This window comes from Aythya ferina, assembly GCF_964211825.1.
Source record: "Aythya ferina genome assembly, chromosome: 26".
In the NCBI taxonomy this organism is placed as follows: Eukaryota; Metazoa; Chordata; class Aves; order Anseriformes; family Anatidae; genus Aythya; species Aythya ferina.
Window position 1 is genome coordinate 1902914 of NC_140324.1, and position 27502 is coordinate 1930415.

At 48.2% G+C, this 27502-nt stretch overlaps 1 protein-coding gene and 1 long non-coding RNA gene across 2 annotated transcripts; one reads left to right on the plus strand and one right to left on the minus strand.

Annotated features, from left to right (window-relative positions):
- Positions 1-3693: 3693 nt before the first annotated feature.
- Positions 3694-5829, minus strand: LOC311423947. The gene is made up of 2 exons (XR_014685949.1): positions 5772-5829; positions 3694-5613 (listed from the first exon to the last, which is right to left on the minus strand). It is a non-coding gene; the product is annotated as an uncharacterized lncRNA (long non-coding RNA).
- Positions 5830-6971: 1142 nt separating this feature from the next.
- MBD3 (methyl-CpG binding domain protein 3) lies at positions 6972-23442 on the plus strand. The gene is made up of 8 exons (XM_084498595.1): positions 6972-7074; positions 8247-8369; positions 13534-13693; positions 15309-15446; positions 17772-17862; positions 18334-18511; positions 19724-19921; positions 21553-23442. The coding sequence occupies exons 1-7, from the start codon at positions 7061-7063 to the stop codon at positions 19914-19916; spliced, it is 897 nt and encodes a 298-aa protein (XP_084354721.1). The 5' UTR covers positions 6972-7060; the 3' UTR covers positions 19917-19921; positions 21553-23442.
- Positions 23443-27502: the final 4060 nt, after the last annotated feature.

A 27502-nucleotide genomic window follows, 5' to 3' on the forward strand; every position in this document is an offset into this window, starting at 1 on the left:
TCCTCAGGCATCAACAAGTGCCTGCTGTTAGGGTTGGGCTTGCTGAGCCTTTGGTTTGTCCTGGGGTAGTTGTTGCTCATAACTTTTAAAGCTGCTGTGGTCTTTGAACTGTTCTTAGTGATGTGTTGATGGTAAGCTGGTCCTTCCTAGCTTGGTCACGTCTGTGGGCTCTTGCTTCCAGTTAACTTCCCTTAGCCAGTGCTGCAGAGTTCTGCTGTAACACAGATCACTGGCTTTTGGTGTGAGGCTTTGTGGTTTTTTGTTTGTTTTTTTTTAACTTCTGCATCCAAACAGATAGGTTAAGAGGTCAACACCTTTTTAAAGCTGTATGCTTGTCTAAAAATAGGCTGCCTTTTTCTGCTAGCTAAAAATAGGCTAGCTTTTCTTGTCTAGGGGCTCGAGGAAGGTAGTCTGCAAACCCTGGGAGACTTTCAGTACACAAGGATGAAACTCAGTGGCTTAGAGAGCTTCAGGGTTAGTTTTTTAATGTATATTATTTTCCTACTCAACACCCACATCTGTATTTTTTAGGTGTATCTATCAAAATGTAAATTAGGGACAAAACAACCCACTGCAGAGCACTTTACATGAAAGTCTTTAGCTGTTAGATGAAGCGTGGGGATTGGTCTTGACATAGTCTCAGCCATGAAGCCACAGCAGACAACTCAGACCTGGGGGGAAGTTCAGCCCTTTTCCCCAAAGGCCAAAATTTGCAAACAAATGTGTCTGAGTGATAACAGGATCGCTGCTTTCTCTCTTCAGTGCCAAATTCCACCTAGTTAGAAGTTCTGGCATTTCATTAATGCTTGAATCTTTTTTAAGGAAAACTTTATCTCAGTTGCAGTAGCTGTGCTGCTTGGGAGTTACACTCAGGGTTGAAGGCTCCTCAGTGATGTTTCTGCAGAAAACTTGTAAAATCTGGCAGGGCGCTTGAACTACTTAACAATAACTGCTTCAGCATTAGTGCAGCATCATCAGTAATTAGTTGTGTGGGGAAAACAAATTATTTTCCTATGCAAAACTCACTCCAGTCAGGCAGTACAGAAGCATAATGGGCTGATCGTGTTGTTTCTGCAGTCTGTCCCCTTGCCAGCTGCTCCTGAGCTCTGGGCTGGCTCCTGGAGGGCTGAACCTGTCCGTGGAAATGCTGACGACAACATCCCTGAGCGTGTGCACGGATATCAACGCATCTTCATCTGAGGCATGCCGTGAAAGTGGGCATTGTGCTAGCCTATGTTCACATGCCATCAAGATCGTAAGATCAGGCTTGAACAGTTAGTCTGTGCTCTCTCTTACCTGCTCAACATGTCTAGACAGGACGGGCACAACGTGCTGCTGACTTCAGAGATGACCTAGTTTTGGTGTGCTCCTGTGGGCGGCTGAGCCTCTGCTCCCACTGCTCAGGGAAGTCTCCAGGAGGCCTCAGGCCCAGGACCTGCGTGCTCCTCGGAGGGCCGTGGTCTTCCCGTGTTCTCAGCCTGCAGCTCTCCTGAGTGAGGGTTGTCAGCAAGGGCCCAGTGATAGCGTTGTGCACAGCAGATTGGATCAGCAGATACTTCAGAAACATATTCCAAACACCAGCTGCCTGCACAGGCAGGCACCGTAAGGAATATACGGACTTTGGATTTGTTTACCCTTTGGCGATTGTTCAGCTGCTTGTGTTTTCTGCTGCATTTCAAATGATGTTTTTGTCTCTAATTAACCCTAGGATTAGCCTATAACTAATTTAATTTCTAGTATTCCTTCCACAAGAGCAAGCATTCTTCAGAAATACACCATTGGAAGTGGCTTTGCATTCTTGGGCAAATTTCTGTTAAAATATGAGTAATTACTCTCCAGGTGCCAGGGGTGATCCTTCTAGTTTTTAATATTCTAGCATTACCTCTTTTCTAATAGTTTAATATTTTTTTCAGAATGAGCTGACAAAACGTCACATACATTACATACGTGAACAAATTAATTAAAGACCAGGAGCTGATAGACGAGAAGCTGCCCTTCCGCAGCCGGAGAGATCCACTAGAGGGCACAGCGGTGGCTCAGCCGCAGGGCTGAGCGTTTGCAGAAATCAAAAAGCGCCTTCAGCTTGGTGTCAGCTGCGTAACTTAAAAGCAAGCTCTAAAAACAGTAAGACTTGTGTTCCAGCATACCCTTTTTTTTTTTTTTAATGTTTGGTTTTTTTGAATGTTTGGTCCGGACGCTTCGCTTTCCTTGTGAAGGGTGTCGGGAGGTGGAGTGGGAACACGGAGCCGTTATCACGCCCACCACAGCCCCATTCAGTCTGTTGCATTCAGCTCTAGAGACCTTGCCGCTCTCCTGACTGCTGCAGCCTCCGGATCAACCTCAGCTCCAGCCCCTCTGGTGGGCTGGCTGCTCCCTGGTGAATCCTACTCTGAAACGAGCTCCTCTGTTGGGGCTGGGATGCGCCACTGCAGAGCAGAAGGGAGAGCTACCCGCGGAGCTCAGTGGAAGAGGTTTTTCTGTCTGGACAGTCTATGCTAGCTTCTGTGTCTGGCAGCAGCCGATTTGGGTGATTTTGGATTATCTGCTAGTCCTGGAGCAACGCAGGCTGCCTGGCACCCAAGTGCACCCAGCTGGTATCAGTGTCTACAAGTACCTTATCCTCTGTACCTCAGCAGCATTCCCAAAGGAACACAGGAACGTTTTCCCTTGGGCTCAAGAGTTCCTACCCAAATTTCCACGTACTCTTACAGTAAACATCATCTTTTTTTGCAGCCTGTTGCCTGCACCCGCTGTCAGTGAAAACCAGTTTTCTAACTACTGTTACCCTGTGCCTGAGGTTCAGCGGACACTTAACAGGTCAGCTTCTCCATCCCCACCCCACAGCAGGATCCACTCCCAAGCTTTTCCAGTTTGTCCAGTTTGTTCTTAAAAAGTGCCACTGAGGGAGAGCTTCTGGTCCCTGCACATTGTCCATTTCCGTGCTTACATGCTTGGAAAAAAGGAAATTCTCTCCCCTTCTGCAATGCAAGTGCAGTAATTCTTTCACTTTTACATATTTGAAGGCTGTTATCAGATCTCAGATGCTTTCTCGAGACTAAACAAATCCGGTTCTTCCCTCGTGCCTGGTAGGTCAGTTTGTAGACAGCTGATGATTTTCATTGCTCTCCTCTTGGCTCTCTCCCAGAGTGTCTTCCTCAAAATGCGGTGTTCCAATGTGGACGCTGTGTCTTGTATGATCTTGTTCAGTGAAATGTTGTCTCCTTTTTGTGGCTTTGATTTTAGTCAGTGAAAGAGGAATGGTTGGTGTGAAAGAGACAGCTACTGAGTTTCCAGCCCAGGTGCTGCGGAGTGTTTCGGAGCAGGGGGACAAGGAACGTGCAGGATTCTGTGCCTGCAGCGGGGTAACTGCCTTAGTTCCCCTCTGCCCGCTTGCTCCATGGACCTTTCTTATTCATCAAGAAGCTGTGTTTTAGCACGAGGGTTCGATTGGAATGCTATGACTTTAGCTGCTCTATTTTTTATCCCCCCAAATCAGCAACACAGAAAAAGGGAAAGCATGTTTGTGAAAAATAATGTGGTTTTGATCAATACCGGCAATTAGAGCTTTTCTGGTCTGCGTGTTCAAGATTGCAGGAAATAATAGCGATAGCAAAGCGAGACATTTCATAAGCGTTAGTCCAGAAGGAGAGGATGTTAAACACAAACCAACAAAACCAAAAACAACCCTAGAGAGATGGAATGCCTTTAGGGCAACAGAAAGCTCTGTATTGATTAAAGTAAAGACACAATCTCCTCTGTCAGGTATCAGAAATATAAAATTCTTCCTGTACAAGCAAATGCAACCCTGCACCTAGGAGTGCACCCACCTCTTTGAAGTTGTTTTGAACTTTTACCCGTGCCTGGACAACTCGTGCCCCATGTGTGTGGGACTCGGTTTCCTCTCATCCCCGACACACGTCTCACATCCTTCCTCGCGCTCCCTGCTGCTTTCCAAATAAGGGAGTTTGAAACAAGTGAGTGAGACGTGTTTTTAAAAAAATCAGTAAAACTACAACAGCTTTTTGCACAGATGCAAGCTGGAGGAAGTACGGGAAGTTCAAGCAGACTGAAGAAGTTCAGTGTCGGGAGAACTGAGCGGTGGCGGGGCCGTGCTCGTCTCCAGGAGGGCGCTAAGCCCTGCCGATGCCAGCAGGACTCGGGTGCACGCCGGGAGGCGATGTTATTTTGCACCTCCAATCGCGGTCGCTTCAGGACTGCCGGTCTGTGCAAGGTTCTTAACGAAAGCCTAGTGTGTCACTTGTTCATTAAAGAAAAATTAATTGCTCCGAGATGTTTTCGACAGCAGGCTGCCTTGCGGAGCTTGCTGCTGCGTGGTGCTTCCAAGACAAATGGCTCGGTGCTTTTCGGGAGGTGGATATTGCTGTGATACGCCCAGCTGCCAAAACGCAGCTGCTCGGTCGTGATTATCAAACCACGGGGTTCCAGGTAGACGTCGTTCACCAGCAGCCGGAGGCAGAAACCTCTCTGCTGGGGTACTGCACTTGGTGCCTTGGCAGCATGTAGTGACTTGTGTTTGTTTCCTTGGGGCACATGCCCGTGGCCAGCATCGTGGCGATGGCCCCCTGGGCTGGGCTTTCCCCGGTGCGTGGTCACGGTCTCGTTATGCACCCAGTAGGCAGTTGGTTACTGTTTTGTTTCCTAAAATGCTTCTCATTGCTTTGTCTTCTCACCATCTCCTCCACAGCAGATTTTCTTCCCTCTTGTATTTTTTATATGGATCTCTTTTTGGACTTAACCCCAGGAGAATGGATGTTGGTGCTACTGACTGTGCTGAACGAACCCAGCAAAACCACAGAATCACAGAATCATTTGGGTTGGAAAAGACCTGTAAAATGTCCAAATCCAGCCATCCCAGAAAAAGCCTCCAGGAGGGCCACGCAGCAGACCAGCCCTCTTCTTCCAATGTCCAGGCACTGCAGGAGGCAGCGGGTGTTGGGTCAGGGCAGTTTTGGGTGCAGCAGGCTGGGCACGGTGAGCTGCGTGGGTCCTGCTGTTGGGCACGTGGCCGAGGAGAAGCCCCCTGTGCTGGGGCCATGCCACTGCAGCCTGCAGAAGCAGAGACGGGGGGTTCTTGTGCCCCATGGCCCCACTGAGCACCCATGGCGCTGGCACAGCCCTGCCCACGTGCCCACAACACCAGACCGTGGGGCTGCCACTGGCACAGCCCCAGTGGCCCGTCTATGGGGCCACGTCCTGGCTGGCTCATCTATGTCCTATGCTCTGCGTGGCCCATCCATAGGGCCATCTCTGCCGTGGCCAGTCCACGGGGCCATGTTCTGAGTGGCTCATCCATGCCCTATGAACTGGGTGGCCCATTCATAGGGCCATATCTTGGGTGGTTCATCTGTGGGCAATGTCCCAGGTGGCCTATCCATGCCCTGTGTCCTGGATGGTCTGCCCATGGGGCCACATCCTTGGTGACCCATCCATGGGACATGTCCCTCATGACCCGTTTATGGTCCCAGGTCCTTGGTGGCCCATCCATGGGGCCATGTCCCACATGGCCCGATGTCCTTGGTGGCCTGGCAATGTCCTGGTTGGCCCCTACATGCGCCATGTCCTTGGTGGGCCATCCATGGGGCCGTGTCCTGCCTGCATGGCCCGTCCATGCCCGATGTCCTGGGTGGCCCACCCATGCCCTATGCTCATCATGGCCCATCCATGCCCAGTGTCCTGCATGCCCTATGTCCTGCGTGGTCTGTCCATGGCCCCATGTCCTTGGTGGCCCATCCTTGGGCCGTGTCCTGCACGGCTCGTTCACGGCCCTATATCCTTTGTGCCCCATCCATGCCCTGTGTCCTTTGTGCCCCGTCCATGGCCCCACGTCCTTGCTGCCCCACCCGTGCCCCCCGTCCTTGGTGCCCATCCCCACGCCCCGGGCGCCCCGTCCGTGCCCCCCCCTCCCCCTTTCTCCCCCCGCCCGGTGCCCCCGGGGCTGCGGCGCGGGGCCGGGGCTGCAGGGGGCGCGAGCGGGCGGGGCGGGGGGCGCGGGGCCGGGCCGGGGCCGCGGAGCGGGGCGAGGGGGAAGGAGGATGCCCAAGGCGGCGCCGCCGGGACAGCGCGGGGGGGCGCGGCGGAGGGCGCCGGGGTGAGCCCGGGGCCGGGGGGGGCAATTTGGGGGTGAGGGGTGGGCAGGGGTCTCCGTGGAGCTCGGGGGGGGGGGTCCACGCGGAGCCGTGGGGGGGCCATGTGCTGGGTATGGGCGGCTTTGGGGGTCTCCGTGGAGCCGGGGGGGTCTCCGAGGAGGTCGGGGGAGTCCGTGTGGAGCTCGGGGGGGGTCGATGTGGAGCTGGGGGGGTCCATATGGAGGTGGAGGGGTGGGCATGGGCGGCCGGGGGGGGTCTCTGTGAAGCTGGGGGGGGTCTCCGGGGAGCCGGGGGGGGTCTTTGTGGTGGTGGGGGGTGTCCATGTGGAGCCAGGGGCGTCTCAGTGGAGCCGGGGGGGGTCCATGTGGAGGCGGAGGGCTGGCTGTGGGCGGCCGGGGGGGTCTCCGGGGAGCTTGGGGGGGGGTCTCGGGGGGGGGTCTCTGTGGCGTCGCCGCGGGGCTCTGGAGCGGCTCCACGCGGAGGCTGAGGCGGGGGGTCCCTGGGTGGACCGGGGGGGGCTCTGAGCACACCGGGGGGGCTCCGAGGGAGCCCGGGGGGTCCCGGGGGAGGCTCGGTGAGGACCACCCCGCCCGCCCCCCGCCGCCCCCCGTTGCCCCCCCGCTTGGGACTATATCCCGCGGCGTGCCCGGGCGGAGGGATCCGATGCGGCCGCCCCCGGCCCTGGCGGGAGGCGGAGCGCGGGGAGCGGCGGCGGCGGCGGCGGCGGCGGCGGCGGGGGAAGGGGCGGGAGCGGAACCGCGGGGGCGGGCGCGGAGCGGAGCGGCCGGGCCCGGAGCGGAGCCGAGCGGAGCCGCGGCGTGGCCGAGGGGGGGGGGGGAGGCCGAGCTCGGTGGCCCGGCGGGAGGGAGGGGGGGGGCGGCAGCAGGAGGCAGGAGCCGGGGGAGGCCCCGCGGGGCCCGGGCAGGCGGCGAGCGGAGGCCGCGGCGGCAGAGATGGAGCGGAAAAGGTGGGAGCGGGGGGGCGGCCGGCGGCGGTACCGGGGCCGGGGGGGGGGCGAGGCCGGGACCCGGGGGTGAAACCCGGGGGTGAAGGGCCGAGGGGTTCCGGGACCTGCTCCAGGGGGGCCCGGGGTGGTGGCGGGGCTGGGCTCGGCCACCGGGGGTCTCCCGGGGGGGCTGCGGGCACCCCACGGCCGGGAGCTGAGCTCCCCGGGGCCCCCCCCGGCTTTCTGTGCCCGCCCGGTGCTGCTCGGCTTCCCCGGGTGGGTGTCTGTGGGGTTGGGGGTGTCGGTGGGATGTGCAGCCCCCTCGGAGCCCTGCCCGCTTCATTTTCCCTCTGCACAAGGAATTTGGGGCAGGGGGCAGGAGGCAGCGTTGGGTGCCGGCAGCAGGTGGGTGTCAGGGCAGGGGGCTCGGTGCAGGCGCCCCAACCCGAGCACGGCGCTGCCGGGGCAGCAAACGGCCGGGAGCCGCTCGTCCTGCGAGCTGTGGGTGCCGTGGGGCTGCGGGGGGCTGTGGGGATCCCTCCCGCGTCCCTGCGGGGCGGCTGCAGCACACCCGGGGGCTGCCCGCAGGCGGTGTGCGGAGCTCGGGCCCGTGGGGAGCTGCGGGAGCGTAGCCCAGGCTCCCCGGGTGTCCTCACCTGGCCTTTCTAATCGGAGAGACGCGTGCTATCAGCTGCTGCACGTGCGGAGTTTCATCTGGGAAATCACACTGCGATTGCGAGGGTAGCGTGCGGCGCTGAGCCGTAAGCAAAGCAGCAAACGGCCACTGCCGAGAGCCCGAAGCTGAAGTGCCAGCCCCTGAGCCACAGCTCCCAGCCTGCGGGGAGAAGAAAGGACCACCTGTAGCAGCCAGAGCAGCGCAGCTGACAGCCCCCGAGATCCCTGGTTGTCCAAGGGCTTTATCTGTAAAGTTGCGGTCTCAGAGCCGCGTTTATAAAAAGAGCGGGGGGAGAAGATAAGTAGCATATTTTTATTCCCAAGGTATAATGGATTTTCCCTTTATATCAATTTGGACAGAGATCAAAGGTATAGCACGGCCCTGCTGCACTAATTTTTGGTTACTGTTGCATTTTGCATTACCTCAGAGTGGAAAATATGTGAGTGGCAATTTATTAATACCTCTGCTATTTCTGCCTGTTGTTTACCTGGCTGATTTTTATTTTTTTTTTGCCCAGCTGCTCCGAGCATACAGATGCAGTAAGCGTGGATAACTGCGTGCACGGTTTCACGTCAGAATTGACTGGAAACAAGCGCTCTCGTGTGCGATCGCCAGCCTTGGGAATTAACACCAGTCCGAGGTGAGCAGCGGCGGGCGGCACGTACCGCTTTCCTGAAGCCTCCTTTAGGGCTTCTGTGCTGTATGTTTGGAGATTTCCTTCTGTAGCCCTAAATGCTAGCAGCAAGTGCTTTCCACGTGAAAGCTTGCCTTCTGTCGAATGTGAATTCTGCTTTGGGAGATGAATGCATCTCGCAGGCTGAGCGTGCTCCGCACATCGTGCGTCTGACCAGCGGTGTGCTGCTGGCAGTGCCCTCCTCGAGGTGCAGTCCACGAGCAGGCTGTTAGGAACAGTCCTCCAACCTCGTGCTTACCAGCTGCTGACAGTGCAGAAGTGTTTCGCCTTTTTATTTTTTTGTGTGTTCTTTTGTCTGGGATGTGAGAGCTGTGAGAGCCCAGGAGGTGTCTGGCTGATGTGGTGTGGCTCGTGGGCCACGTCCTGAGTGAGCAGGAAAGGTGTGGGGACGGAGGGCTTGCACTGGCATCGGGCAGGGGAGCACGTCAGGAACTGTGCGAGGCAGACAAGGCTCTCAAAGACAGTTTGCTGCGAGGGCTCTCCCCAGGCTCCGTGTCCCCACCTGGGGAAAGGAGGTTGCTGGCTGCTTTGCGTGGCTTCTCTTCGTGCTGTTTTCTGTTGCGGGTTTGATGGTAAAGTGTCTTGAGAAGTTTGGGCTGCTTGTTTGTCTCTGCTTCAGGAAGCTGTTGGCATCTCTGCTCTGGAAAACTTAAGTCTCTTAGGTGAAGCTTATTTTGGTGTGAATTTGTTACCTTCGCAGCACCTAAGTAAAAAGTTCAAGAAAATGTTCGTAATGCTGTCCTGCAAAGAATTACCTTCCCCCCCAAAGCTGCAGAGGAGGATGCTTTCCCTGAGAGCACACTCTGCTCCTTCTCAGTTCCTCAGCTTTATCCCAAGCTCCCCCAGCAAAGCTGCCCTGGTGCGGGAGGTGAGGTGAGCCTCAGGGAGACGGTCGGCTCTCTGCATTGGGGCTGTTCCTCCACCACGGGGTGGTTTTGGGGTGCTGGAGGACAGCTCGGGACAGACAGAGTGGAGATTACAGGGAGATGTGGATGAGGTGCGAGTACAGGAGATGTGTTACGGTGGCTGCAGTGCTTGCCTGCTCTTGTACCCATGCTGTGTCGGTGCTGTCCCACTCCAGGACCCGCTTTGTTGAGGTCAGCACCGAGGCAGATCGAGGGCTCGGTATGGATCTCATTGCCACGAATAACGTGCAGGTGCTGGGGGAGCGGGTGGCAGCGTGCAGGAGGTGCCTCCTCGGGGAGCCGCGCGCCCTCGGGTGCGTGCTGAGGTCCCAGGGTGGGCTGGGAGGAGCCGCGCGTGCGGCGGCGCAGGAGGCAGCAGGGTTTGAGCAGGGGAGGAAACACATTGTGCTACACCCATCGCCCCGTGCCGGGAGCGAGGCTCTAAGCACACGCTTCCCATCACCCGTTTCCCCTCGGTGACGGCCGTCTCCATTTCGTTCAAAGGCAGACAACATCTGGGGTGGGTTGGTGGTTTGGGTTTGTTTTTTTTTGTTGTTTTTTTTTTTTTGGTCTTTTGTCCCTTGCTCTCCAAGTCGTGCGGATCTGGCGGACGCTAAATGGGGAGAGCGGAGGGGAGGAGACTTCTTGAGCACGGCAGGAGGAGGGGAGCAGCCGGGGCTGGCGGCCGCTGCCTGGGCGCGGGAGGCGAGGAGACAAAGGCAGAGCCGCGCGGGGACAGCGGGCACCTGGCGGCGGCTCGCCCTCAATAGGCTGCCTGCCTTCGGCCCCGTCTGCGCCCCCAAAGCCCCTGCACGACAAAGGAGGGCTCCTCGGGCTCGCCAACACCGCCCCGCATTTCTGCCTGGCTCGGTTTGTTGGTGCGGGGCAGATAATGGGCAGGCAGGGGAATCCCTCGCAGCTTTGCAGCCGCCCTGCTTGTGGCGGGGTGAAGCGTGGCAGGCAGTAATTCAGTACCAGCGCCTGCAGTACCATCTGGAAGAGGTCGATTTCTGTGATTTTTGTATCAGAATTTCCTTCTTCTGGGCCTCTTCAGACTCTGTAACAAAAGCAAACAAACAAAAAAATAGAGGCTCTGGAGCAGAAAGAAATTCCCTGTTCTGTGGTTCAAGAGGCACACCAGCCTTCCAGTTACACTCGGGTTCCCTAACTGCTGCTCCACCACAAAGCAAAACTCGCTCGTGCTTTGTAGGGGGGCTCTGAGGGGCTGCTGCTCGGATTTGGGCTTGCTGCGAGCCTGTAGGTGGCCAGCAGCTGTGCCCCACCGAGCACGGTCTGGCTGCAGCTGCCTGCTCGTGCTGCATTTACCCTGTGAGTTCGCTGCTGGCTTTCTGCAGGAGCTTTGTTCCCTCTCTGCCGTCGCTGCAGGACGGCTCAGGACCCAGCTGCCTTTCTCAGTGTGTAATCAGAATAAAAGTTTGCCTTCTTTGCACTTCAGTGCTTTTGTTTTGGGCCAAGTGTCCCGAGGAAGGGACAGGAGTCTGAGCCATTTCAGAATTTTTTTAGTTGTAAGTTGACTTCGAGCAGCTTTTCAGATCCCTTGCAGAGCTACCAGGACGCGTACCGAGCAAAAAGTTGAGGGGCTGCAGCACGCTGCCTCCAAGTGTACCTGGCTCTGCTGTTCTGGAAGTGGCCTCATTGTAAGTGACAGAACAAGGCACTTGCCACCTCAGCACCATCCAGCCTACCATGTTATTTCCAAAATTCCCTCTGGTGGATTTCTGTTAAGACGCCAGGCCGTAAAGTGGAGCTGCAGGTCTTGGAAGAGGCAGTGTCCAGTTTTCCCTTTTGACTTCACCAACAGCAGCGATGGCCCTGTCCTAACAGAGTTAGGGTACTGGAGTTGGGTATTCCTCTTTTGGGGTCAAGGCATGCAACTCCCTCTGTATTTTTAAGCACTGTTTTCAGATTTGGTGTCCAGTCCCAGTCTGTTTCTGTCAGCTTACTCCTGCCCTTATGCCTGAGTCTTTGGGCAGCTCCGCAGCGTGCTGGTCCTGCTGAAGAACGGCTGGTGATGAAGTGCTTGCTCCTCTTCTCCCTGCCCTCTGCAGATGACAATTCTCCCTGCCTGGATACCTGTGCATGTGTGCGAGCAGCACGCGGGGCAGCTGTGGGGCAGGATAAGTGGTATGGGGCAGCCAGGGCCAGGAGCTTCCCAGGCAGGTGCTGCCATGTGCATCATCTGTCCTTTGAGAGGCTTGTAACATTTTTAATATAATTCATACTGTCTTTGCCTCACAGTTTTTTTGTTTTGTTTTGTTTTGTTTTTTTGAGAATTTTTAATTCTTTGCTTCATTTTGGCTATCTGCTTTTCTCTTTCTCTTTTTTTTAATCTTATTTTTTCCAGTAGAGAGTCTTAAGACTTGGACTAATTGACTTGCCACTGCTAGTCACTACCACGGGACTAGAAATTCCATGCTCATGCTATTTTTTTCAGACTTTACTCCTATAAAGGTTTCAAAGAAGCAGATAATGTGGTGAAAAAAGGCTTTTTCCTTTGAGCTACCCTGAAAGAAAACCCTAGAGAGGTTGTTAGTATCTTCCCGCAGCAACACTGGTAGAGTGGGGTCTGCATTGCTGGACTAGTTAGTAATGCTGCTTTGCTCAGCCTCTGACAGCTTTATTATTTCAAGTTATTCTTGGCCTTCTAGTGTAAGTCTCGGAACAAGGAGCTTGTGGTTCTGGCTTCAGGAGTATCAGCAGGTGACTTGATCACAGGTCTGTCTCCAGGAGGCACTGGAACCTCATCGGCATTAATTCATCTCCAGCAGGTTTGAGTCGTGCTGGTATCGTGTCCCTCCTCCATAGAAAATCGGGGTCTCTAACATGTAGGTGCTGCTTCGAGCCACTTGAAGTTCAGTGCTTGGATATTTGGAATTTGCTCTGAATTTCCAAGCTCATGGATGTCACCACGTTGTGCAGGGGCAGGCTGCTCCTGAGGTCTGCGCTTCCTAACCTCGGTGTTCCTGACCTCGCATTTCCTAACGAGATCACCGGTAGATCGAGTGCAGACAGTGTTTGTAGGGTGGTGAGGAGATAATCCTGCTTCCCTGTGATATGGCTGAAAACATGCTCTAACGCTAACTGCCTTGTAATAGAAGAAAATAGATAAATGCGGGGTGGGGGGAGAAGATGAGGCTGGCATCTCTCAGTCTTAAATATCTGCTAGCTAACCTGTGCTTAGCGCAACGCGAAGTGAGCTTTTACCAGACTGGCACTGAGGCTGAATGTGCAGGTTGCCTGCTTCATAGGTAGTGGTGTCCTCTGCTTGCCAAAAAATGGAGTACTTGGTGTGTTAAAGGTACAAAATAACTGAAATGAGAGAAATTAAGAGAATAAAGTGGCATTGTGATGCTAAACGAGAACATGAAGGATTATTTTGTGCTCAATGTCTGTGTAGGTCTGACAGTGCAGTCGCAGTGCATTGACTTATTTTTGCTTTGTGCATGAAATACAAAAGGGTTCAATTAGTGCTTTTTGTAGTAGTGCAAAAGGCTGAGTTCTTATTAAAATAAAACAGGAGTAATTTGCGTGTGCTTGCCAGATTGTAGTCTTTCATGGAAAATCATGTGTTTAAAAAGAATCTCTTCTGCTTTGCCATTAATGGAAACTTTTGTAAGGTTTTGGCCTTTATTCTTGCATTAATTAAGCTTTGTAATTCTTTACTTTGCACCTTGTCAGCAGTTAACTTCTGTCCTCCCTGAGTACTTGATACTGCGCAATCCTGGTGCTCCAGATGCTACCAAAGCCTTGTAATCCAACCCAAATGCACAGCTCGAGGGGGAGGCAGGAACCCGAGCAGAGTTTATGGTGCCAGTCAGACAATGCTCCTGTGAGAAGAAATTATCCTTGAAAACAGGCATTTATTATTTGAGACAATTGAGCACTAAGTACTTCTGTGTCATTGTCTTCCACTTCAGTTATGGTGTGAACTACACCCTGTTAATTTATACCTGGTGTGAATTCTGCTCTTTATGTACAAAAACACTCTCACAAGTCCTGCAGTTAGTCTGTCTCTTGCACAATAAGCACGGGGAGCTGACATGAATGCAGTGATACCCATCTTGTGTTGAGTGTGAACTTCACTTCTGGAAGTTCATGAAGGAAACAAAATTTGTCTCAAGCACTGGTATTGAAGTCCACAGGGTTTTAATTTCCCTCCGTGTTTCTTTTCTACGTTTTTTCAGCCCAAGCGGTAAAAAGTTCCGAAGCAAGCCCCAGCTGGCTCGCTACCTGGGGAGCTCCATGGACCTCAGCACTTTCGACTTCCGCACGGGAAAGATGTTGATGAGTAAAATGAACAAGAACAGACAGAGGATGCGCTACGACTGTTCCAACCAAGCCAAAGTAAGAGTAAGATGCAGTGGAAGCTTTCTTCCCATCCACCTGTTGTGCTGGCCAGGCTGCTTCTCAGAACAGTATGTGGGATAACACAAATAGGGAGCGTTTTGTAATGAATGGGGGAAGCTGGAGTTGTGTGGGATATTACCTCTGTTGTAGGGTGTTGGACAGATAGCTGCGGCTCACTGATTCTTCCACAGTACTGAGGCATGGAGAAACTTGCAGCCAGAAGGGCTGGAGGCAGGGCTGGCCTCCTCCTCTCTTCTTCTTCCAGGGCTGGTGGTGGCCGCATCTGGCACCGTCTCCTCCAGAGCCCTGAGCCTGCAGCGTGCTGCTGGCACGGCGAGGTGGTGCAGCTGGCCTTGGTGCCTCTGCTTCGGAACTGATCCGTGGACAGAACATGGCTTGGGCGAAAAGAGGAAGGGACAAGAGGACAGCAAGGCCTGTCTGCAGAGCAAAATAGAGAGTCTGTGTTTGGCACCCAGTAGCTTTGATTATTATAGCTGAATAAAAATGGTGGTTACAGTGGTATACTGTCAGTCTGCATAGATAGGCTCATGTCATCTTCAGCAGATGCCAAAATGCTTTTCAGAACCTAAAAGCTGTGTCTCTGCACCTAAATGTTAAATATGGAAAACAGCATAATGCTTATTTTCTAATTATGTCAACTGGTAAAGAATCAAGAACAGTACTCTGATCTAAGTGATAGGAAGATTTACATGCAGCACTAGGTGCTGTAGTGATGCTGTAAAAGAAAAATGCCTTGCCTCAGTCAGACCAGTAGCCAACACCCCTCTTAGGCTATAAATTCTGCCCAAACCTTTCAATAAATGTGTAGTTATCATTAGTTTAGGATTAGTGCACAAGATGATTCAGGGTGGTGTTTGTCTTGAATAGTTTTCTACATCTCATGAATAAATATGTTAAGCAGATACTGTGTCTGCATCCTCGAGAACAAAGTATGTCCTACAGCCATTTCAAGATTAGCACAGTAGATCTCAGGAATGAGGAACATGCTTCCCGTTTTGCAAGCAGTGTAAGATACAGTCATGTTGTGAATGCTTGGTAGTTATCAGGCCCGTTAAGAAATGAATTTTATGAAGAACTGAAGGTAAAAAAGTGATCAAGATTCCAGCTGTATTGTTTTATTTATTGGCATACACAACTGAATTTCAGCTGAAGGTGTTAGAATGGCTTCTGGATTTGCAAACTGGCCTCTAAATCCTGCACAATAAACTTTTTAATTATTACAAACACTGTGTCAAAACATTCAGGGTTAGTGGTTCAAAGGTGGCTCGTCATCTTAAAATCCAGTGTTCTGACTCCTGACTTCTGTCAAAATTGGAATAAAACCAACGTGTATAAACTAGAATGAGAGGTGGCTGGTATCTTAAGTAGAATGTGAGAGTGAAAAACTTGGTTACATTTTAAAGTTCTTGGGCAAGATTTAAAAATGCACAACCATCTTCAACGGTCCCACTGATACAGCTTAAGCTCAGGCAAGTTTTCAAGCCCATAACGTCTCTCTTGCCCACAGCGCATCTTTGTAGCTGTAGTAGCATGTTGGTAAACTGGAAATGTTTTATGGGATTTTCCCTTCCTTTTGTTTTGAAATTTGTAGGGCAAGCCTGATTTGAATACAGCATTGCCTGTCAGACAGACAGCCTCCATATTCAAACAGCCTGTCACAAAGATCACAAACCATCCCAGCAATAAGGTGAAGAGTGATCCTCAGAAAGCTGTGGACCAACCCCGGCAGGTAAGGCTTGGAGCTTAGAAACTATTTTTCCAGAGCTAGGAGACTTTTGGTTTTGCTGCTGAGAAGGTCCCAAAAGAAAACACTTTCATTTTTTAACACTGAAGAAATGTCCACAGCAATTTGAGATTTCAGAAACAATAGCTTATAGTGCTTCCAGCTTTTAAAATCAGAGCAGAAAACATTTCTAGTATACAGCTAATATTCTATCTGCACTGTTTTATAACTAGACTCCAACCTTTGTTAAGGTCACAGTTCTATTTTAGTTAAAAACTTCTTTAAGACCTATCTACAAATGTAGGCAGAAGTCAAACAATTTAGAGGAAATTTACATTGTAATCATTATAAAATGTTCCAAGTGTATTAGAATTCTGTGTTTCAAGAAATCCCTGTTTCATGTGCAGACTACAGCATGGTGCTTGTGATGTGCTGCAAGGGCTTGTACCCCCTGCATGGGCCTTTTTTTTTTGATGGGTGTATCATTAGTAGTTAACTCTGCCTGGATGAGTATGGTTAGAAATTCCCTTGGAACGTCATTAATGTAAAGTTGTTGTCTTTCTTCACGCACTGTATATTTTCAAACAAGAGAATACACCAGAAGTAAAGGAAATCTTTCAGCTTAATTTCATCTCGTGAAAGATGCAAAAAGTGTGCTTAGGGCAAATGTACCTTTGAAGCTGGGCATTGGTTCAAATGAGGCTTACGTGTTCAAAGCAGCCTTTGGAAGGCGTTCTCCTTTCATTAGTGTTAGGTAGAGCTGACAGCCTGTTGCCTCCACAGAGCTCACACCAGGGATTCTGTGAATCCTTTCCTGTGGCGCGTCTGTCTTTATACCTTTTGGAAACTAGATGTTCAGCTTCATTAGTCTGCTCATGCACTGTCAATGGTGTCAATTACTGGTATACCTTAAACTCTGGCAGGTCTGGTGGAATTAAAATGCATCGTTTGAAGAGGAAAGTGATTTACCTTATAAAATAACCTCTTGTGCTGAAAACTTTTTATGCAAACTTAAGAACTTATCTTTCTGAAGTGTGATTTAGAATCTATTTGAAATGGGGTGGCTTTTTTTAATTCTTTTTTTTTTTTTTTTTAAACAAGGCTTGTGGGCTTTTAGCTTTGTTTCCTAAAGAGGTAGGACACATGTGTTTGTAGTTTTGCTCCTCCTATAAACTCCTTGGCTAGGTAGGACAATAAGACACTAAAAGTAAGAAGTTGATGTACAAAAAAACCTGAGCTGAATAGAGATTTGTGTCCTGTTGAGGGAGAGATTGTTACATGAATACAGTCATTAGACAGCAGAGATCAGCCCCAGTGCAGAGAGGTAAGCCAGTCTCTGTAGTTTCCTGCTCACGTTACTACTTGTTGCAATGCAGCTTTGTAGACTCAGTCTGGGTTTTCCTTACTTACTTTACCAGAATATAGTATAGTGAAACCTCTGGTCAATTGACTCCAGATGTTTCCTCAGAATTCTAAAGCACTACGAAGTCCCATCATGTGCTGGCTTTATATTTGCCTATTTGAAAGTCGTAGCTAACGAGCATCCAGCCTATGTGTTTTGGCTTTGACTGTCCTCCTTCCTCTTTTTAGGAGCTTGTAATTGGAAAAGTAGTGTGGGTTCAGTTACGCTCAGATTTTGACAGGTGTGGAAAGGGGATGTGTCGACTATATAGGGTAAAATTTTCCATTTTTCAAAGCCTCAATAAAATTGCTTTGTTGTAAGAAAAAATATACTCCAGCTATGCATTGATCATACCTATACACGTAGATTGAGAGTTGAAAGTTTATCTAGTTTTAGTATCTGACTTCCCACCAAACCATGGGTTCGCTTCTGTTTAGGTCTGAGGAGAACCCGTAGTTCAAAATTCTTCGAAGGTCTAGCGGTGATCCTTCCCATGAGAAACGCCTAGAGAGGAATAAAACAATGTCTGACCTCATAAATAGCTTGGACGAGTTCTGCATTCCTTAACTTCAGTTCTGTGGCATATGCGAGGCAGCAAAAGAGGAACAGTAGTGTAAAAAAAACAGCTGTCCCATACTGTGTGTGCACTGGGGTGAAAGCAAGCAAGCATTGCCTTGCTGTTCCAGTTCAGAAGCAGTGAGTACCAGTCCCTGGAGGAAAGGAAAGTCTTTTTCCAGGCAGTAAATCAGGACAGAGATGTGAGATTGGTAATGAGGATTGCTCCCCGCCTTCAGACCACTTCTGCAGTAAATCCAATATAAAACTGTCTGCAGCAGCGCCCTTCCCTTTCTGCTTGTAAGCAGGTGCTTTGTGTGGTTGTCGATTCCATTTCCCTGCTTTGTACCAATAAACACTTTCTTTGATGTCAGCTCTTCTGGGAGAAGAAATTAAGTGGACTGAATGCTTTTGACATTGCGGAGGAGCTGGTGAAAACAATGGACCTTCCAAAAGGTTTACAAGGTAATCAGAGTCTGCCCTCAACTCCAGGGGTGGCGTTTTGATCCCAGTCAGCGGTGATCTGAAGGTATTGTGTCAACCTCCTCCTGCTCCTCGGTGCTGTGGACCACTCCCGCTTCAGCAGGAGCCCTTAGTACTCCTCAGGCGCCCTCCGTCCTCAGGGGATGCTGAAGCATAATGAGAGGAAGTGGCAAAGTTTCTTGACTTTGTTGGTTTGTTTTCCAGAAGCAGTGCTTGTTTAAAGAGCTTCCATTCCCAGGTTGTTTTTTATGTAACATAATGAGAATTGATCTAGGTTTACATAACCTTGGGAGCACAGGTGCTGTTGGAAGTGTTGAGGTCTGAGATTTATGTTGTGTTGACTTTCTAAATGAGAGCGCGTGCTTTGCTGTTAAATCTGAAATTACTGCTGTTGTCTTGATGTGCCATGTTGTCACGTGCCATGCTGATTGTTGCTTTTCCTCCGGCTTGCAGGGGTTGGACCTGGTTGCACTGATGAAACCCTTCTCTCTGCTATCGCTAGTGCTCTGCACACCAGCACTATGCCCATCACTGGCCAGCTGTCTGCAGCCGTCGAGAAGAATCCTGGAGTTTGGCTAAACACTTCACAGCCGCTTTGCAAAGCATTTATGGTGACAGATGAAGATATTAGGTATTACCTAGAAATAACAGACACTGTCTTAGAACATGTTTTCTTGTGATAAAACAGCACCACGTTTTTTCACTGGCGAGTTGGAATGTTTGATAGAGCACTAGGGCTTGCTGAGTTAATTTGAATGTGTCTTTATTAGAAGAGTAGAAAGAATTGTTACACAAAGCAGCTCTCGTGGATGTACTTAAAGCACATTATTTTTAATTTTAACCCATGCTTGCTTACTCTGAGGTTTCAGGTTCATATTTGTTCTTCATGTCAGTATGTCTCCTGTTACTGAAAAGGGGTATCTGAATTTGAGTAACCTTGACTAAGGTAACTCTTAAGCAAAGGAGGGATTGGGGAAATGCTAAATAATGAGACTTACTCCATCTTACTCCTTTGTGACAGCACAAGATCAAATAAAAGCATTAACCACTGCTGTGGCAGCAAATAAGGATGCCGTTTATGTAGGTATAGCTTGCTTTCAGTGAATCAAAATTGGTCAAATTCAGCTTTAAGCACTTGATAACGTCCTTGGTATATTCCATTCTCAACCTGAAATCACACTACTTCACATTCATTAACAGTGTACAAAGGCAGTAATTGTTTTGACTGTTCAGCTGGTAAATCTTTTTGAACTACAGGATGACTCCTTCCGAGTGATTTATACATGAATGACCAGGAAAAAAGGTCTGTTTATAACTTTCTGATTTCCTGTGGCTGAGATGAAATAGGAGTCCCATGAGCCACAAATTGTTGACCGCTTCTTTACATCACTGTGACTTTGAGATAAAAGAAGCTGTAAAATTTAAGATTGTTACTCAAAAGGAGAATGAAGGGAAAAAAAATGAAATAGTCAAAAAAAAAAATAAAATCCATTCTTGTTTTTGGAAATCTGAGCAGGGTAGGCTGACTTTTTCTTGCTTAAATTAATATTTGTGATTTAAAAAAATAAATCTTGAACCAGCTGCAAATTTCAGCCAGAATTAAGAAATTGTACAATCAGTAGTAAGGACTCACAATAGAAAGAATTGGGCAACTTTTATAAAGTGTTTCTCAGCTTCACTTAAAGTGTAATGCCAGGCGGGCTTTTTGCAGTGCAGTTCTTACTGAGGGCTCTTTTAAAACTGTGCTTCTCTGCCCAGCCTCATGGATGAGCAATATAAGATTTCTTTCCCTTGAAATAGTTAGCTTTGAGAATTAATTCAAGTGTTCATTGATCTGGGGCAGGAAGCAAGAGGAGCTGGTGCAGCAGGTGCGAAAGAGGCTGGAGGAAGCCCTGATGGCTGACATGCTTGCCCACGTAGAGGAAATTGCAAGAGATGGGGAAGTTCCTTCAGAGAAAGAAGGAGGTGAGGAAGAAGGAGAAGAGGAGGAGGAGGAAGAGGAACAGGATCACGACCAGGAGATGGAGAATGTATAGTCCAGGTATGACAACTTTCTTTTTTCCTTAAACTGTACCGAATAGTTCTGAAGACAGAAATGGTTTCAGAGGGAATCCTGGCATATATCAACAAATCTTTCCTTCTTAGCACACATTTTCAAAAGTGGTCTTTTCACCAAAAAAATCAAATGTTTTGAGGGGTATGATGGCTGGTGAGTTTTTATTGTCATCAAATGTTTGGGGCTTTATGTTTGTGTTAGATGGGCTAAAAGCGTAACCAGAATGTGTGTGTAAGCACTTGAAGGGTTCTGTCTTGAAACTGGGTCAGTTCCTAAACGTTCACCTCTTTTGTGGTCACTTTTTTTCCCCAGTTTATTTATTACTACCTATGACAGGGAAGAGGATACTGTGGGCAGGAAGGGCAGCTGCCATCTTATGGATTTAGTTCCCCTCCCTCCATTTTTGGCTAACCTTTGCTTTTTTAGTAAGCATTTTCTTGCAGGGTGTATTAGAGGGCAGAATAGTGGAAATTTTAACTAACATTTTAGAAGTCAGAAAGGGCAACCTGACCATCAAAAGAAGGAAGTTGCTAAAATACTTTGTGGCAGGAATTAGCAAACCGAAAGTAACAGAAGAATGCATGTATTCAAAATTTGTGAATAACTGAAAAAAATAGTTAACACTGGTACCTGCAGGATTCCCAGAAATGTGCCTTTACACTGTGTATCCCTTAAAACAATTATAATGGGCTTGCTTCTTGTTTTCAAGTCTCTCTCTGACTTCCACTTGTGCAGTGGACCTCTTTAAAGGTGCAAATGGATTTTTTTTTTTGTTGTCTTGTAAACCAAAATAGCTCTGAATAATAAATCCTCACTGTGTAGTAATGGGGTGGGGGGGAGGCAGTTTTATAAAGCCAAGCCAAGGTACACCAACTGAAGTTCCCTTAAGCGTTGCCTGTTGTACTAGGCAGGGACAGAGCACCATCCTGTGAAGCAAAGTGTTTCCTTGCTGTGTTGTTTGATGTAACCCTAGCCTGCGTGTTTCATCGGTGGAGCTCGTGCAATGAGATAAAAACAGAACTCACTGGTTTTAATTTTTGATCATTTTAAGTTTTAGCCTGAGAAAAGCAATTAGTGCTCTGTCGCTGGGATAGGATAGCCAATACCCAGGGCACTTCATTATGCAAACTCCATTTGTGTGAGCCTGTGAGGCAAGAGTCGAGAATGTGGAGGAAGAAAGGAATCTTTAGGATGAAGAGCAGAAGAAAAGAAAACCCCCTTTGGAGGGAGCGGCAGCTGTATTTCAGTGTCAGGTAGAATGAAGAATGATTTTATGTTAAGCGATCCTTCATGCTGGAAGGTTGATTATACTGTGAAATCTGTTTGGCGTTTGGGAGATACCATCTTCTATCTGGGCTCTTTATGTTTTCCTGTTTTACCACATGACTAACAGTAGCTTTATTTGGACAGTGAATATCTTGCATTCCTTTCTACTACAAAGGTCTGGCAACAGCAAAGAACCAGAACAAACTGTCTGCTGAAGGTGAAAAACAGGAGATAAAGAAACGGCTATGTTTTGCCAATGGTGCTTTATTTATTCTTTTAAGAGCGTGCTTGCTACAAAGATGTTTAAAAGTGCCTACTAACTTACAAGGTCTTTTTTCTTTTTCTTCTAGGGAGTTCCATCTAAGAATTCCCAGTATAAACCCTATCAGCAGGGTCAGCACAACTATTTACAAAGCCAAGAGTGTCTGCAGAGTAAATTGCACCAACAATCCAACTGTACCTATGAGCATTTTGATGTACACTTCAGGAAAAGTTGAGAAGCTGATGGTTCATTAATTGCTGGGTAGTTTTGAAGATGGAACTTGACTAAACTCTACTGCCCCTCCTTTTTCTAAAGGGGTAGGGTAATCAGGAAGACAAAAGTGGGAGGGGATAAAGGAATAAAAAAGAGTGGGAGGGAATATAATAGGAACCAAACTTCCTGTCCTTTTTTTTTTTTTTTTTTGTGGGTCAGTGATTTTTTCAAGCTTTTCTAGCAAAGTATCTTTAACAATGACCCATCAAAGCCATTTTCTCTCTAATGCAAGTGAGAGAGATGCTGTTTTCACTCCTTGGCTACTCTGCTGTAGGCTACCTGTTTGTACCAGACTGTAGGGAGGTCATTTTATGTTGTGGATTGTCATTCCATGTGTCTATTTGGGTCAGTGAATTTCATTTTCCTCGCAAGACCACATTGGTCTTGAAAGCGTAGTCTCAGAGATGAACTACCAGTGCCTCTTCCACCTGAGGTTTTGATGAGTAGGGGAAGTTACACGTGAGGAGCTGGTCAATGGCAATCTGGTTTTTAGCGAGTTCCAACACCACACCGAATGCACTACTGTGCACATTTTAGATACAGAGTTCTGTGTATGTCCAAGCATAGCAGAACAGAGTTTTGAAGATAAATATACCCGCTCTGTGGTATATTTTGCTTTGGCTTAGGTCTGGTCAGAAGGACCTTCTCAACTCAGAATGGAAGGATGACTCATTTCTGACTGACAATGAGGAAGCCTTCCTCTTTTCTCTTCTGGTGCCAAGAACCCTGACCTCTGTTTCTGTGTGTGTGGAGGGAAGGGAATCCATTCCAATAGGTGTGTCTACACATCTGCTTTCATGTGCAGTAATGTTCTGACCTCTTTTAAAAACAAGAAAGGCAAAAGGTTGATTTTTCTATAATTGATATCTAAATGAATCTAAAGCTTTTTATTAAGTATTAAATCTTTCTTATTTGCATGTGCAGTGAAGTGACCAGCATTTTGTGTCCAAAAAATGAAATGATGTGAAACCTGCCTTAATGTGTTTATAAGTATTTGGCTTCACCATGGGTACCTTGATTGATTCATCAGTCTCTTCTAGTACAACTGTGAGCATATTGGGGTAACTTGTGGCTAAAAAGGGATTTATCTGGGGAGGGAGGATAGAGAGATGGGAGAAAGATGTGTGTGTAGCTTGGAGAATGCGTTGACTAGGTTGCAGAAGTTATTTTAGTCTTAGGGTATCCATTGCATAATTTGTGCATGGATGTCTCAGCTGAAAGTACAGTATAAAGTGGTGGATGAAATATTGTGCCACTAACCAATTGTACAAGTTGTTGGTATCCCAAAACTTGGGGAAGAAAGTAGCTCCCAGAGCCTTTATCATGTAAGAATGATTAGCAGGAACAGCAAGGGACCAGGGGAATTGCCTGGCGAGTAATAGCCTTTGGGAGTAGTTCAGTGTAGTGATCTGAATAGGTTTAAGCTCCTTGAAAAATATCCCATGCCAAAGTGACTGATACTATATTAACTCTTTTCTTAAAGATGTGAGAATACAAAATTCTTTGATACTGCTCATTTGGAGTACTGCAAGAAGACTGAATTGTACTTTGCTGCTGCTTTACCAGGTATTCCTTTGGGGAACTTTACCTGCTACTGCAGCCAGTGAAAATTACTTTCCTTTTTGAACAGTCTGTTACGGTTATTATTCTGTAAATCTGTCCTCTTGTAATTCATTGTGTTGAATTAAATGTTTCTCACAAAGTAGAGATTCTTCTGGTCTCCCTCAAGCCCCTGCTTGGAGTTTTTGTGCTGTGCCCCTTCCAGTTACCTCAGCAGAAAAGCTCTTGCGTTTCTGTGGTGGGCTCTGTTCTGACATTTGGATCTTGAAGTTTGAGACCCAGAAGAGGAGAATGGATGAAACTTGTGGAAAGCCAGTTCCTTCTTGCTGCAGAGTCCTCTGTGTCCTCACTGAGGAAGAGGCTACCAGGATGTCCTGTGTAACGGGCGAGTTGCTGATGTGGTCGTCTGAATCTCAACTCTAGCAGTTTACAATCCATCCTGGAGGGGGTTTCTTGAACATGGCCATCTTGTTCTGACACTATTTCTTTTGACTTTTTAAAAACTTTTTAAATATCTAGTGATGTCTTTTACTTTTTATTTTAATCAAAATAAATTTTAAACATATGTAAGCACCAGGACTCAGATGATTAAGAAGTTGATACTAGTCTTTTAATGCATTGAAGATTCATTAAGAAAAATTAATTAAGTTTAAATTGTTGCTAACTTGTGTGCCAGCTCTTTTGTTTTCTTACCTCTACTTTCCTTGCTGAGCTCTTTTTTTCCCTGTCAGCCCTTTAAAAAGTTTGTTTTCACTCATATGGAGTTGATTGTTCAAAGTACCAAAAAGGGGCCCAGGTTTCCTGTCACATCCCGGGGAATAACTTTACCTGCTTAGTGAGACAGGTAAGTGAATGAAAAGTTCCTTTTAAATGAACCTGTTTTCTTTCTCATGGTGCTGCAACAACAGCTGGGTTAGTTTGTCTTGCCACAGCCTACTGCCATGGACATGACCAAGGGGCACATAGTTGTCTGCCTTTGTCGAATATATCCCCAAGGTGGAGAAAGTAGTTGCTATTTGAGGTAGAGCTTTTGAAGCAGATGATTAGTTAATAAGACATGTAGGAAAAGTAATTGAATGGAGTTCAGCAAAATCTTTAACTTTTCATAATATACAGCAGTTGTTACATGTGAATGTAGTTGCAGTGGTTCTGTCTGAGACCAGGTTCCTCTGCTTGGAGAAGCAGTTGTGAGGATGCTTTTGAAAACAGTAATTATTTCCATCAGCGGTAACGGCACCTTTCTGTGTCCTCAACGATTATAAATGTATGTAATACAAAGCAGCAGTGTAAAATAGCCTTAGGTTTGTCCTGCGCACTGGTTGCGCACCAGTAATCTATTCTGGTTGGCTATTTTCTATAAAAATAATTACACCAAGCTCTGTGGGTAGTTAGTTATATTCAGCTAGTTTAATCCTTTTTGGAAGTGACATATAAGCAGATTTTAGTGGTCTTTGTGCATCTTCACTGGGAAGGGTAGGAACTTGTCCAATACAGTTGAAGTTTTTCATCTTTTTCTGTAGGCAGTGTAACATTGGATATATACCATCAGCATTCACAAAAGCTGTACTTATCCTGTGTCATGCTCAGATTTTTCTTGTTTCATCTGGAAACAGCAGCTTGCCCAGTTCCAGAGGGCACTGGCTGGAGGAGATGAGGGAAATTGTTTTGCTTGATGTTGGTAGATAGGGCAAAAACCCTCAAAACACAGTTTTACTGTGCAAAAGTGAAAGAGACTCCTGGTTGTTTAAGACTTCTGATTTTATCTTGCGCAAAGTGTGTTGGAGCTGTTCCGTTAAGATGACTCAGGTTTTTTTCTCTGCTGTGTTTTTTAAAACTAACAAAGTTAAGGGAATTTAATTCTCCCTGCTTGTTTATTACCAGTATTATTTTTACTGAATTCTAGATGGATAAAATGTTGGGCAATCAATAAACATAAATGAATTTGCATGGGTATTGGTGCAGTTTAGATTTATCCTGCAGACCTTTTGTAGGTGGTTCTGCCCAAGAAAAAGTTAGCTTGATTCGCATCTGAAGTTGAACTTGCTGAACTGCCTGTTGAGCAAGAAAAGGGAGGAGTTGTCTTGCTTGTAACCTGAGCACCTTAGGAAGGGAAAACAGGCATGAGTGACATGGCTGGACTGTTAAAATGTAGGTATGTTAAGCCTGACATACGGAGTCTTTTGTTTCAGGGCTGTGAATTATTAGTGATAGTATTAAAGCAAAAATATTTAAATTTAGAATTCACTGATAAATGCACTATTCTGTTCTGCTTCCTGTGTGAAAACAGGCTTGCTGAAATGAACTTTGCAAATCAGAAACATGTGTTTCCATCAGTAAAACGCATTTTAGTTGCAGTGGAAGCTAAAAGCATTCACTTTGTGCGAGACAAACTGTGCTGAATGAAACCTTTTCATCGGTGCTAGTTTATCAGCTACTGGTGGAGGTAATTCAGCTTCTTTATAGCTATAGGAGACTGTCCCGTTGCTCCTTTCTATAAACTAAGAAAACATTGAATAGGAATGTAAATGAAGGTTAAATGTATTTTGCAGCTGTCTTGCTGAAAAGTAATCTTTTACAGGCTGACTGTAGCAATTGGAGGAACAGAGGGAAGAGGCAGCAGGCTATCCTGTTAGTTAAAGTTTCCTTGGTTCAAACTAGTATTTGTGCTAATCCTGTGAAAGGCACCCAGTTGCACAACTGAGGACTGCACCCAAAGATTTTTAAAAGAGTTAAAATCCAGTGGTGCTGCTGTACCTTCTGCAGAGCTGCTGTGTAACTGTGTTTCTCTGTAGTAAGTATTTTGTAGCCATGTAGTTGGTATTGTCCATGGTTTAAGACTTTCTCCTTTGAAACACACAAGCTGGTAATCAAATTTCCTTTCCAGGCCTGTTTATTTCATTTCTGAGGCCTTGGATATTACACCTAATCCTTTATCCTTAGTTTTTCAGGACTGCTGCTTACTCATCTCTGTCTAACTTTGTCTTGGCTGTTTCTCATCAACTTTTAATTGTTCTTTTAGTATCATTACCAAACATACTCTTGCCTTTCTTCCCTCCTGTTTGCCATTGAATGTTACCTCTGTGGCAACTGCAACAGTTCTGTGTGTGGGAGAGCATTTTAGAAAATTAACGGGTTCCCAGTTCTTTCTGTGAAAGCGCACAATGCGCCCAACAGGCGGCTCTCCAGGCTCCCTGCCAGCAGTTAAAATCACATAACCATCGAGTGGTTTGAGTTGGAAGGGACCTCGAAGCCCACCCCGTCCTACCCCGCCATGGGCACAACCCCCCCAGCAGCCCAGGCTGCCCCCAGCCCCATCCAGCCTGGCCTTGGGCACTGCCAGGGATGGGGCACCCACAGCTCCTCGGGGCAGCCTCAGCCAGGGCCTCACCGCCCTCAGAGGGAAGAATTTCCTCCTAATACTGAATTTAAACCTACTCTTTTATAGCTTAAAGCCATTACCCCTTGTTCTGTCACTGCCCACCCCTGACAAAGAGCCCCTCCCCAGCTTTCCCAGTTCCAGTTCTGGGCTCCCCAGTACAAAAAAAAGACAGGGATTTCCTGGAAAGAAACCAGCAGAGGGCTACAAAGATGATACAGGACCTGGAGCATCTCCTCTGTGAGGAAAGGCTGAGGGACCTGGGTCTGTTCAGCCTCAAGAAAAGAAGGCTGAGAGGGGATCTTATCAATGTTTACAAATACCTGAGGTGTGGGAGACAGAGGGATTTGGCCAACCTCTTGTCAGTGGTTTGTGGGGACAGGACAAGGGGCAGTGGCCACAAAATGGAGCCTGGGCAGTTCCGCACCAACACGCCAAAGAACTTCTTCCTGGGGAGGGTGACAGAGTGCTGGGACAGGCTGCCCAGGGAGGCTGGGGGAGCTCCTTCTCTGGAGATATTCAAGGCCCGTCTGGACACCTGCCTGGGCAACCTGCTCTGGGAACTGCTTTGGCAGGGGGGTTGGACCCAGTGATCTCTTGAGGGCCCTTCCAACCCCTACAATTCTGTGATTCTCTGATTCCTGCAGCCCCTTTAGGTACTGGCAGGCCGCTGGAAGGTTTCCCCAGAGCCTTCTCTTCTCCAGGTTGAACACCCCCAGCTCTCCCAGCCTGTCCTCGTAGCAGAGCTGCCCTGGCCCCCATGTCCCCCAGACCCATCCCAAGGCCCAGGTCAGGCTGGGTGCAGCACTGCAGGCAGTGAGGGCCGGGG